This window comes from Dermacentor variabilis, chromosome 1 (assembly GCF_050947875.1).
Source record: "Dermacentor variabilis isolate Ectoservices chromosome 1, ASM5094787v1, whole genome shotgun sequence".
Lineage (NCBI taxonomy): Eukaryota > Metazoa > Arthropoda > Arachnida > Ixodida > Ixodidae > Dermacentor > Dermacentor variabilis.
Genome location: NC_134568.1, coordinates 174,745,627 through 174,759,102, shown reverse-complemented (window position 1 = coordinate 174,759,102; position 13,476 = coordinate 174,745,627). Strand labels below are relative to the sequence as shown.

Sequence of the window (13,476 nt, the reverse complement as noted above, 5' to 3'; positions counted from 1 at the left end):
GGCCATGATTCCGACACCTGTGTCCTTGCCACCTCCAGCTTGAGTGATATATTCCATCAGCAGCTCAGCAATGCAAACTTGCAGTCCATCATCGATCGTTTATGCTTTAATCACTCCGACCTGTCCCTCCACCTGTTCGTGCTCCACAGCAATATTCTCTAACGTCACAATATCAACTCCGACGGTCCCGAGCTTCTGCTCGTACGGTGAAACCTCGTTAAACCGTTGTTGGCTGGAGCTCGGAAAAAGTACATACTGAACGATAGTACTGCTTAACCGAAATAGCATGAGATCGCCCACTTACCTGTCAAAAACGGAACTCAGAGAGAGTGTGATGAAAGGGGTAAAATCATACAATATTTATTCACTTCGTGCGACAAAAGTGTTATTTTCGTTTGATGCCGTGGCGGCCTAGCAGCGACGACAGCAGCCTCGAACTTACTGAAGCTGCGAGCCAGCTTTTCAGCCAGCCCCCTCTTCTCAGCTGACACTCACATGGCAGATTCCTTGTTGGCGTTGCATGTTATCCGTGCACATGGGCGGTAGCGCTGCAGAAGTCGCAGGGTGCCTTTTTCATTACGAGGTGCTGTTCTCGTCGCGATGATCGCATTCATGAGGCTGACGTAACGGCAGCTTCTGCCACTGTCAGGCCTGAATCGCCCGTGCTGTCCTCATCACTGTAGCTAGTCTGCACTTTGGCAACAACAGAGGCAACGATGGCGAAAAGTTTAACCTCGTAGCTGGCATCTCTTTGCAGTCGCAGCAGTGCTGCCGAGCAACTTGTTCGCATTCCAAATGCCACACACCGTAGTGAACAGTACACCCCTGTCGCGTGCCAGCGTCAACATCTTCATGTCACATTCGATAGCATGAACAATGTCTAATTTTTCTTCTATGCTGAGCACCCGGTGTCTTTTGTATCTGAGCTTCGGCATGACGCGAGTCCTTGTTTGCACGATGCCACAACGCTCTCTGGCACGGCGCCGAAATGATGTTAATGTTGATGTGACTTCACGCGCAAACGCACAGAGTGCTTGGAGGCCGTTGTTCTGATCTCTGAGGCTCGTTGTTCTGCTGGGCCGCCCGATGGAGACGGTGCACCGCCGTGTTTGCGCAACAAAAAGTGGAAACACTATGTGTTAACCGATACATATGCAGTAACCTGGTATGGTTTATGCAGATAGAAAACACATTATATTCAATGGCCGCCAAGTCGGGGATTTGACGTTTGACTACTTTTAAAACGAAACTACTGTTAAAGCGGGTACGGTTTAACGAGGTTTTACTGTAGTACCACGACCCTCCGTTCTACTCTTCTCCACCAGCTCTATGATGCCTCAGCAGCCAGCCACCTCGGAGTATCCCGTACATAGACCGCGTGTGGCGTCAGTTCTTCTGTCCAGGCCTTTACGATTCTGTGCACCGGTACGTTGCTGATTGTGAGTCCTGCCAATGCCGCAAGTGTTCGTCCTTGGAGCCTGCAGGGCGATTTCAGCCTACAGACATTCCAACTAGTCCGTCATACAGCATCGGCCTTGATTTCATTGGTCCATTTCCGACTTCTCTTTAGGGGAACAAGTGGATCGCCGTAGCTACGGACTAGGCAATACAGTCGCCATCACACGGGCACTGCCAACCAGTCGCGCCACTGACATTGTAGACTACCTGCTTCATGACATCATCCTCCACCACGGCACTCCACAGCAGCTGCTGACAGATGTGGTCGGCGTTTTCTTTGACAAGTTGTTGACAATATTCTTCGCTCGTGTTCCACAAGTCACAAGCTGACCACCGCCTGCCACTCGCAGACTAATGGACTTGCAGAACGCCTCAACCGCGTGCTCATCATGATGCTATCCATGTACGTTTCAGTACATCACTGTGATTGGAACAAAAGTTTGCCTTATGAGACATTCGCATATAACTTGTCTCACCATGACAGAGCCGCCTTTTCTCCCTTTTATCTCTCGTTTGGCTGCCACCCTGCATTGCCCTTTGAGACAATATTTCCATCAACTACATAACGCTTATACAGAATATGCCCGCGATGCTGCTGTTCATGCTCAAACGGCCGAAAACGTAGAACTGGACCATCTCTACTTCGTAGCTGACTCAAAAGGCCCATTACGATAGCTACCACATAACTGTTCACTTCAGTGGCTATGGTGTTGGGCTGCTGAGCACGAGGTCGCGGGATCGAATCCCGGTCACGGCGGCCGCATTTCGATGGGGGCGAAATGCGAAAACACCCGTGTGCTTAGATTTAGGTGCACGTTAAAGAACCCCAGGTGGTCAAAATTTCCGGAGTCCTCCACTACGGCGTGCCTCATAATCAGAAAGTGGTTTTGGCACGTAAAACCCCAAATATTATTAACTGTTCACTTCAAACCAGGCCCCTTGGTCCTTCTTTGAACTACTTGCCGCCACATGACAAACACAGTGACAAAGTGTGCATCATCACAGTTATAATGCAGAAAAGAATGGTGGGAATGACAGAAACTATGTTTGGGAATGCTTTTTGCGTCTTTCTTGCTGGCATGTATGAGGACTGTGTGGTCCCTATCATTGCAACCATGTATTCTTCCTTCTGTGGTCGGAATGGTGGTTGCAACAAGCAGTTGTCTCCTTTTTATTCACTGTGTGGGATGCAATGTTACATCATTGTGGAAGCTATTGGCCAATTGGATGAAGGACGCTTAGACTGCACTGCACTTGCTAAGTTCAATTTATTTTGCTGTGGACAATGAGTACCTAGCTGGCTCACCTGTTAACCTGTTGCTCACCTCCAAGTTCTTCCTGTGGACTTCGAGTGCATATATTTTTGCACAGAATGATGAAAACTGCAGTTTCTGCACAGATTTAGTGCAAATTTTATTCAAGGTTAAGATTTTTTTACGAAATCAGTAAATATTAGTTTTCTTGGTCCATTTGATAATTTACCATTCACAATTTGAACAATTTCTACAGCGCTGTAAAATCTGCATTGGGAGAACTTCATGTGGCATCTTGTGTACATTGTCAACATACTTATTAGCATGTTGGCCATTATATCGTTCTCATATTGTAAAGCCATTAATTTGGGAATGGCAGGAGGATGTCTTGCAACGACTGTTATGGCTAACGCACAAAATATTCTGTCATAAATGCTGTTGCGATGCCGGTGATGATCTTGAGCTTGCCATATTGCAAGGCAATGTCCTTGACTAAAATGACCAACCCTTTCCCTACCGGAAAATGGTGGTAAGCGAAGCTTGTCCTGCATGCACCTTACCTTCGTCATGGTTAAGTAAGCCACGGGTAGCAGTGCTGGATTGCTTCAGCCTCCCGGTCCCTCAGCTGGAGATCTCCTTGCTGTCGGATTGCCTGGGCTTGGGCGGCTCTAACGGTTGGATTGGTGCGCCAACGGCAAGCCCTTTCATGGGCGAGTTCTTGCTGCCGCTCATCGAAGACTGCCTGTTTCTCCAGGGAACACTCAATTCATGGGCATCCCATCCGTTTTTTGAGACTGAACTGAATGGAAATGAAGCCGGCACAGCGTGTGCGAAACCCTTTCTAGCCATCTCCCTCCTCGGCGAAAGCGAAACTGCTCTGATTGGTTGCACGCGAAGCTCGAGCATGCCTCTGCATGCCTATGCATGCTATGCATTACAGCCTATGCAGCTGTAATCCTTGCTAATGAGTCGTGCTCCAGCGCCAGCACAGCTGTCAACTCGTCAAACTACCCTTTCCCGCAGCTGCTCTGGTTTTGGAGCAACTAGGCCTTTTTGCATGGCCACAACGCCACCGAAACCTGTGAGCCAATACAAGCTTCGCTTGAAAGATCGCGTCCAAAGTTTTCACATAGAGTCCACACTCTGTAAACTTGCCAAAAAATTTTGAAATTCTGAATTTATTCTGTATCTGTAGGCCTTTTATGGTTCTGAGAATGCAAGAAGTGTGGTGCAACTAATTTTTTTATGGACAGGTTAATTGGCGCCTGAAGGGGTTATGTATTATATGTGTGTGGCATACGACCATATAAAGGCAGGTCATCCCAGGTATATAGTAGATCCATTCTCAGTGCTCTGCATGTACACTGGTGCACATAGAGTCTGAAGGCCAACTGTTTGTGGCTGGCAATAGCTGACTAGTCTTTACTTTTTTTGTGTGTGTGATACAGTGTTTTTTTCCGGTGTTTAATATGTTAATGTTTGCTAAGACAAGTAACATGCTTGGGATAATGTTTGGTTGTCTGTGAACAGCATTGCTTATTTTTTGGTGCCTGTTCTGTTCAGAAAAGCCCGGAAGATGTCAGCAACTTCGATGAAGAGTTCACGTGTGAGCAACCAGTCCTGACAGCGCCCAAGGATCCCCGCCCTCTCACTCAGGAGGAGCAGGCACACTTCAAGGATTTTACTTACACCAGCAGCTGGTGCTGAAGAGCTCCACATGCCTCTACCTGAAAGCCTTTCCCTCCTCTTGCTGTATCTTCCTGTCATCGGGCAAAACCTAGAAGCATGTGGTGCTTCTGGACAACAGGAAATCAGCACTGAGCATTTCAGGAAAAAGAAAGTGAGCTCATTGTGAACAACTGCTGAGATATCTTTAAGGAGACTGTTGATCAAGGACAGCTGTAGAGTTTGGGGTCTGGTCGGGTAGTGTGTGGCATTATTGCTTTGCATTTTGTGAGCGCGTGCTGCCTGCCAGTGTGCTTAATGCCCAACATCGGTACTGTTCTTGTGTGCTAAACAGGTTTTGCATATGATATCCTCCCTTGAGTGTCCTGCAGGCAAAATGTGTGGCATTCTGCTTTGTTTTTTGCGAAGTAGGGCAGCTAAGTGACAGACTTAACGTGGATATCTGCAGAAAAATAAAGCAGTTATGAGCATGACTTTCTTCGCTGTTTCTTGATGGCGTAAGAGGTTGACATAGAGGCTAGCTTGACCTGCTAAGCAGCAGAGCAAATGAAGTGCTACTATTACCCTTTCCTTCATAGAAACCACAACTTGTAGAAAGGTGTTCCTGGTCATGTTGCTTAACTTAAGAAAAGCAAGTCTTAGCTTGCACAAGCTGCACTCACTGGTGTGTTGCGAGTCTTGTGACAGTACTTGGCCCTACTTTGATATTTGTCGCACCTTCATGATCTCGTGTGTCATGCCTGCTGTGGCTGTGTCCTTGATTTTGTGTGTAATAACTGTCAATTAGCAATTGTGTTACTGGTCTTGTTTTTGGATGTCTGTCACTGCTGCATGTTGCACTTCAGGTCACACACACACACACACACACACACTTCATGTATATCCACAGAACAGCCATAAGCATTAAGGTTTCCTTGCTGCTTTCACAGGAACTTCACACAGCCCTCATGAGCTGTCATGTGCATGGGTGCTTGCAAGTCACCATTAAGTTTTCACATTGCAAGATTTGTGCTTAAGATGAAGCAGTCATGAATTTCTCTGCATTGGCCGGCTATGTATGCTGCTGTTAACAGCAGCTACAGCTATTAATTTTCAAATATTAATTGCTTGAGCTGCTTGCAGAGCCAGCTAGCCTTCCTCAATATGTTTAGTCACTGCTGTGTCAGGCTTCATAGCTTGTTACATTAATAGGCTAGTGGGGTTTGTTCATGTAGGAGTTGGCTGCACGGTGAAGTCATGTCGGTTATCGCAATTCTTCATTGAGAAGAGTGAACTCTGCTAACACAGCGGCAACACTGACAGAATCTCAAAAGTTAACTGATTCTTGCGTGCTATTAAAATTTAAAAGCATATACTCCTGTGCTGCGTGATATGGGTGTTGCAAGAGGTGCAGGAATGCAATTTTTGTGCCTTTTCTTTTCTTTGCACATTGAGTACAAACTGGTAGCATGTTACAATAGGACGAATGACCTCCCTGTTTGCTCATTGCAATGAAACCAAGTGAAGGGGCCAGGCTTGCAAACATAGCCAACACCTTTGATGCGTGCCTTTTAAAAGTGCTTTGGAAACAAACATGCTCAAGCAGTGTGAAGAAAAAAAGAGGGGGGTGGGTAAGTGCTCATTGCTGTTGTGTGCAAAGAGGGCATTTAATAATCCTGTTACTTGAGCCTATGTAACAGGCCTTAACTTACGCTTCAGTACTGCCAGTAGCCTCGTACACAGTGGGAGGCATGCTGCTCTTTTGCTCTGAAGTTGGGCAATTTTATTTTGTCTTTTATACAGGGTGTCCCAGCTAACTCTTGCCAATATTTTAATAAATTATTCAGGTGTGCTATAGGAGTATGCAGCTAAAGGCATATTGTTGACCCCATTGTGAAGCAAATCAAAAGATTTTTAGTAGAGCAATTGAACAATATTCTGTGTAGTTGGACAATTAGCCAAGATTAATTAACTTTGCTTTTCTTAAGAGAGAAACTTCCAATGAGGAATCTGTAGAGCATTTTAGGAAACATGGTTCTGCAGTATTCAACTTCACACTGATTGTGCAGTTATTTTTTCTGTGCCATAAAGAAAGACCACGTAATAGTATTGAAAATGTGACAGCCTGCTTGCATGCAGTGATTGCAGTGCTTTCAGTTGGGCAGCATGGGAACGAACTGCGCTTTTGAGTTAGTTCACTGCCAGTGAGAAAGTGACAGGGTGGCAACAATTTCCGGTTCCTAATTCTGTTCATCACTACCTGCTGCTTTTGGCAGTGCAGCCAAGATCAATTGCTGTAGTGAATTTTGAAGCAAATGCCTGCGTCTCTGCCCTGTCACTTTCTTATTGGCAGCACGCTAGGTTAAACGTGCTGTTCGCCCATGCGTGGCATGTTTGAGAACACTGCGATCGCAACGCACAAATGCTTAGCCATATGGAATTTTTCATACCTCGTGGGCTTTCTTTATAGCACGGAAAACATAATTGTGCAATTGGTAGGAAGTTAATACTGGTGAATTAGACATTTCCAACACTCGACAACTTCTTTATTAAAACATTTCTCTAAATGTAAGACTTGCAAAGTTTAACTTTGACTAATTATGCAACCAAACAGAATGCAAAAATTGAATTTGCTTTATAATGTGGCCAATAACATACTTTTAGTTGTGTTGTCTTATAGTATGCCCTGTAGCTAAAGTTAGCTGGGGTGCCATGTAAATAGTTCTAAATTGTGACCGCTGTGGAAACATGGGCTGTTGAGGATTCTTTAGTGAGAGCACCCTTGCTTCCTGCTCAAACCTTGGCACTGCTTCAAGTCATTTCTGTAAGACGTGCACCTTAAATACTCATGATAGGCAGCACTGCAGCTTGCTGTTGTAGTTTATGCATCGTCTCAGTACAGAGAGCACTGCATGCTGCCTTTGTTCTTTTCTGTAGCAGTGTTTTTGTCTCAGGATCAGTAACTTGTGTTTTTCTTTCTTGGTAAAGGGCATGAACATTGCCTTTCTTCTGCAATCTTACACCAGTATTTATGATAGTTGCATAGTTGCCGTTGCACGATCCTTGCAAAAGCTTTTTTTTCTCCTGCCTTCATGTACTGCATATTGTATACTGTCTCTCTATTCTGTTATTGCTCATTTAGGAGTGTCTTTTTCTTATTGCAATAATCCTCCCATGTACTTGAAATCTTCAGCGGGGTAACATTTGTTTAAACTACCTTGTTTGCACTGTTATAATAAGATGGCTTGCTCAACTTTTAATTCTAATTTTGCACTTTAAATGTGGTGAGATCTTCAGCATGGGTAAAATTTGTTTAAACTACCTTGTTTGCACATTTATAATAAGCTGGCTTGCTCAACTTTTAATTCTAATTTTGCACTTTAAATGTGAGATCTTCAGTGTGGTAAAATTTGTTTAAACTACCTTGTTTGCACGGTTATAATAAGATGGCTTGCTAAAATTTAATTTCTGATTTTGCACTTTAAATGTGGTGAGCTGAAATGCCAGGCAAAATGAGCCTTTGTGAGAACATCAGCCCTTGAATGGCCTAGAATAGCAAAGAAGGCAACTTGTCTGTGTCTTAAGAGGAGACGCTCCTCGAAAAAAAAATTTTTAAATATATTTACTAGATATCTGAAAATGCATCCACTTATAGGGCACTAAAAGCACATTTCGAATATGTCTTTAGTTTCTGTGTAGCCTAGTTATGTCCTACACAGTGGCAAAATGGAGTAATTTTGTGAGCACTTTATTGTGTAATAAATTTTCGCAAAAAGCTTTGTGCTGTAGCTTATTTAGCTCTTTGTAGACAGCTAAGTGCCGATATATATTTAAACAGCATCTACAATTACTACAACTATGAAAAAAAAAATTGGGACACTTCAACTAATTTTTTCCACGATCACATGAAAATAGCTGTGCATTTATAATTGTCTTACACTAACGAAATTGGCCATACATACTCATGAAGATATGTACAGTGCTGATACCTACTTGAAACTGCAATATCTCCCTGCAGTAGTTGCAAAAGTACAAGGTTATGTTTCAGGGAATCGAGAAAAAAAGTTAGTTGAAATGCTCTATAATCTTTTTACATAGTTCCAGTAATTGTTCATGCTGTTTGGCTAGATATCAGCACTTTGAGATCTACAAAGAGCTAAGAAGCTACAGCACAATGCTTTTTGTGAAAATTTTGTACATAAAAAAGTGCCCACAAAGATTACTGTATTTTGCCATTAATTGTACATCACATACCTCAAAAATTATAACAGCTACACAAAAAGTAATGCCATATTTGAAATCTGCGGAGAAAACTCTATCATTGGTTGAATTTTGAAACCTGTAGTACAATAATAAAAAAAGTTGTTTCGAGGAGTGTCTCCCCTTAAGGGGGAATAAAGACAATCAAGCAGAGAAGGACATGTCAAAGGAGGCACGAGCTCAACAAATTTGCCAGTGAAGAAAGTGTGGTGTAAAGTGATCCAACAGCCTGGTCCAGAATTGTGATGCACACCCCTACAGTCTCATCTGTGTAATCTATTTGCATAACCACAGCTACTCAGTGCTCGCATGCCTGGCCACTTGGGACATTACATCATAGTCTGGTTGGAATGTTATAGTTTGATAGGTGGTCCGTTATTAGTGTTTCTGCAAGGGCCCCAGGACACGTGTTTTGTATGGGCAGAGGTGTTCCCACGATCACTGTAGTGGATCACTACACTAATGCTACTTTACCCATAGTTGTTATAGTCAAAGTAGGCACCTTCAGTTTAAATTGTAACATTATTACCTTCCTCACTTGTGAAAAGTCCTCTTGGCATTAAACCTGTCGTCATGTTATAGCCGTGCAAATACAGTAGTTAGCTTGTAATTGCAGTCTCCTTATTTAAACCAGAGTTTGTTACCATTTGGTTCGTGAATGTGACATTAATTCTTTGAGCATGAGGAATCTGTCAGGTTAAAGAAAAACTTGTTGATTCAGTGTCCAGTCTGTTCCACAGCAAGCAGCTTCTTCCTTTTGTTCATGTTAGGCTTTAATTCGCTCATTTTACTATGATTCTCTCAATGTAAATTCAACCTTCTTGTGTTTAGTAATTGTAACTTCTAGTTTATTTTGATGTGTGTTTGTGCTTAACATTGTACACTTTTTTATGTGTATACATTGCCCAAATTTTATACAGAGCTGTCTGTACAAGGAGGGTGCAGCAGCAAAGGCCTTCATTGTATTTTACGTTGTCCTTGCCACTGTCAAAAAAAGGTAAATGACATTGTTATGATTTTGTAAGCACATCATTGTCAGAAATGTGAGAAAGGCATACTGATACACACTTTGCATGGCAAAGGCTGAGCCGTGGTTTTGCTTTTGTTGCTATATACTGCATACAGCAAGTACTTCAGGAGGGGGAAAAAGTTACGGTAACAAAAATATGTTCATTTCATTTTCCATATAATGCTGATATTCTTTTGTATGCGTTTTGCTATGCAGTTTAGGTCAGCTTTTACAGATTTCAAATGTTTGTCACCAAAGAATATGAGAGAAAAGCAAGAAGTGCACCAAGCTGCTGTACCCTCATGAGAGGTTCAGTCCTTGGTTATGTGTATGTGCAGGACTTTTGCTGCCACACTGGCTTCTAAGAGGCCTCACGTATGGCAGAGAGCTGAAAAGCTACCGTGTTGTTCAATCAAGTCAAATTACCAATGTTAATGCAAATGCAAGTCGAGAATAGATGCATTTTTTGCCAGACATCTCGCAGTTTTGTACGGGGAGCTTCCTCCCACTTTTTTTTTTCTTTGCATTTTGCAAACACGATAATGCATATCTTGCATGAAGGATTTTGTGGGTGCCAACTGTTTTTACATGATATCAGCAGCATTCAGGTTGGCCAGTTTTTATTGTGCTTTTAGAAAGCATGTTGCACTTATTCATTTTGTGGAACCTTGTGATTTTTCCTATGAGGCAAGGTTGGTTGTACAGATGTTTGAAGAACACCGCAATGTGTGTTAGTCAAGACAACAAGGTTGTTCTTGACTGTGTTGATTACTGGTCTTCCGTTTTATTACAGGATGGGTAGGTGTACTTGTATATATGTTTGAATGTACTGTTACTAAATAAATTAATTGGAATGATCTTGTGGACCAAGGTTTTGTTTACAATTTCACTCAATGATATTGATGCTAACTTAGCTGTCGCCCTGCTCATATTTGCTGTTTTCTTAGCACTGAGCACTTCAATTTGTGCCAGTGGGTTTCTTTTTTCTTGCAGTTTCAGGTCTAGTTCATGAGAGCTGACATTGGGGTGAGTTGGTATAAATACATGGTGGAAAAATATGCAGACCCAACGCACAACTAAATTTTTTTAAGAGTCAAGCTCGCCGTCTGAGCAGTGCCAGGAACACCCTCGGCTGCATACTTAAGTTTGCACCCTTTAGGGCTTGTCCCACAACAATAATAATGTCTTGTGCACCTTTTCTTTCTTTAATGCTGCATGCGTGGTATTTCTAGGCCATGAACGACACGTGCGTTATCAGCTTGGCATAGCATTCTCTACAGGAAAGTATCGAGCGCAGAGTTTTCAAGAAAGGAAACGCAGGCAAGGCAAGTGGCAATTATTGTAGTGGGACATAAGCCCTGAACGATGCAAACTTCTTTAATAGTCTAGGCAAGTCCGATGCATAGCAATGTAAAAACTCGTGAAAACGTTGACTCGAGAATAACACCACTGTGTATTTATATGTGGCCATTGAGACGCAAATGGCGACGGTGCACCGTTTTCATTATGAAAGGGGCCTTGAAGCACCCCTCAGGCTTGGTTAAATAATAGGCCACGGGTAGCGTACGCTGCTGTGAACAACTCGGCCAAGTTTTGCTGTCGTATGCAGTGCATGGAGCTCGCAAGCGGAGCACGAAGTCACTTTTCTCTCAAACGCTCTCTTTTCAACAGAAGCCTGCTTCTCATTCTCTTCTGGACGCTTTATTTCGTAATAAAGCGGATTCCCATAGGCGGCTGTTATTGGTAGCTGCGGTCTGCCACGTATCGTAGATAACGCAGCCATCATGGTGTTACGAGGTGGTCCCGTAGCGCTCGTCACCCGTTTCGTGGCAGAGCGTTGGTAGCGAAGACTCCGAGTCAGGCGCCGGTGAGAATAACGAAAGGGAGTTTATACACTATATACAGGTCATTATACAGGACAAGATCGGATCGGCACGGGGGCCGAGAGCTAACAGCAAACGCGACTGTTCCCGCTCGGCGACGTCCGGTGAGACTCCAACGCGTGACACGTCACTCCACTCGAGAGCGGCACTCGGCTCCCGGCGGGTCGGTGGATCCGGTTCTCCAGGCGGCGGCGTCGGGGCTTATAAAGCCCCGAGAAACGATTGTTACTCAAACGGCCCAATACAAAGCCAGCACTCGACTGTCGTCCGAGAGGTCCAACCAGCGACCGCGCTGGCCACCCGCTTGAAAGTTGCCGCGCACGGTGACCTCCAGGGAAAAGGAAATACGGCGCCGGGCTGTCTAGCACTTTGTTGCACGTTTGGACATGTCGCTTGCCGATGCTTCTCCTCAGGACTCCGCTGCCTGACGGCTCAGCATCTTGACTTGTCAAGGGAGAGTTAGGGTGCTGTGCCTTTCTGCGCAGCCCCGGGTTTGTCCAAAGGGCGTTCGCAGGATAAACTCTGCATCTTGGAGATTCGGAATCCGGGCTGGTGGTAATGGCACAACAATGGTGTGCCGCCACGAGGCCACTGGCTAAGCACACTGCGGCTCACTGCAGACAACCGCATTTGGCTTATGTTTAGCGCATCGTAGGCACCAAAATCGGAAGTCGCGGCGTCTACGTTAACATCCAAAATGAAATTTGAACTGTGCGCCACGGTGATGGTGTGTTAGATTGGCCAGCAGAGGTAGTGACCTTCTAGCCCCTCCTGCTCCACTGCGACGAATTGCTTCGGATGGATGGATAGATTGATATGAGCATCCTCTTTGGAATGTGGCGGTGGGTTGTGCCACCAAGCTCTTGCTATTATACTGCCTATTGTCCTACCTAGGTTAAAAAAAAGAAAACGAAAAAAAATGAATTCTCATAACCAAATTTTCTGACCCCCTATTTGCACTTTGTTTTTGTACGTCTCCGCTTTTTGTAGCTTCCCTACTTCCACCAATCTTCCAATCGCCTCTTACTAATCTCTATTGCTGACATGTTTACCTTTCCCCTGCTCTCGCTGAAGCCAAGGGCTTCAGGAGGCCTGTGGTGCCTAAATCGACCGCTGGGCAGATATCTTGACATTCTAATAGAACATACTCCATCGTTTCCCTAGCTCTACTGCAGGAAGCACATGCTTCTTCTTCCTTCTTACATCTCGCTTTATAGGTGCGTGTTCTAAAGCATCCTGATCTCGCTTCGAAAATGAGCTTCCCTTTGAGTTGTCATAAATTGTTTCTTTCCTGATTTCGTTTTTTTCCTCTTAAGTAGTTACTCATGGCAGGTTACTTTTGTGAAGGCACTAAATCTGCCCAAAGCCACTCTTTGGGCAGATTTGCAGCGCCACCAAGGTGAGACACGTTTGGCAGACCGGGTATTGTTTGTTGGTTCACTGTCGCCTTCAGGGACCAATGGGAGAAACTCCTGGAAAAGGGTGTTCCTTCACGGACCACGGTCGTTTGACAGACGCCCCAGCTAACTACTAGGTCATCCCAAGAACCAAGATGTGAACCAAGAGGTCGCGCCACTAGAAGGTTTTCAAGTGGCGCGACCGAAGCGCGCTCCCCTTGCTTGCCCCTGTCCCCGCTTGTGACGAAAGTAGCGACGGCGCCGTCATCGCCCACTCTTCCCATTTAGTTTATTCTGCGGCATGGCCGGCGTGACTTTTTCAGTGTCGTGTGTTTGTTTATCCTCGTGAAACGGCTAAATAAAGCAGTGTCTAAACCATTCTTACCAGGTTGCACAAGTGGGTATGCGCGTGTGTAACAAAGTTGTAAGTTGTCTCTTTTCAAAGTCCCGAAATACGAAGGACAACGACTTATTTGGGAACGTAACCTCCATCGGCTTTACAAGCCGCTTGACGCCAATTGCACTGTGCGCCAGTTGCACCTTAAACCGCA

The 13,476-nt window shown here is 44.5% G+C and overlaps 1 protein-coding gene across 2 annotated transcripts in view; it reads left to right on the top strand.

The window, feature by feature from the left end:
* Positions 1-10,503, top strand: part of Pkn (serine/threonine-protein kinase N) — a 178,157-nt gene extending 167,654 nt beyond the window's left edge. For both annotated transcript variants that reach the window (XM_075699852.1, XM_075699861.1), the window contains one exon: positions 4,275-10,503. In XM_075699852.1, the coding sequence (XP_075555967.1) occupies positions 4,275-4,418 (144 nt within the window). In that variant the 3' untranslated portion in view covers positions 4,419-10,503. The remainder of the gene's footprint in view (positions 1-4,274) is intronic.
* The last annotated feature ends 2,973 nt before the right edge of the window (positions 10,504-13,476 follow it).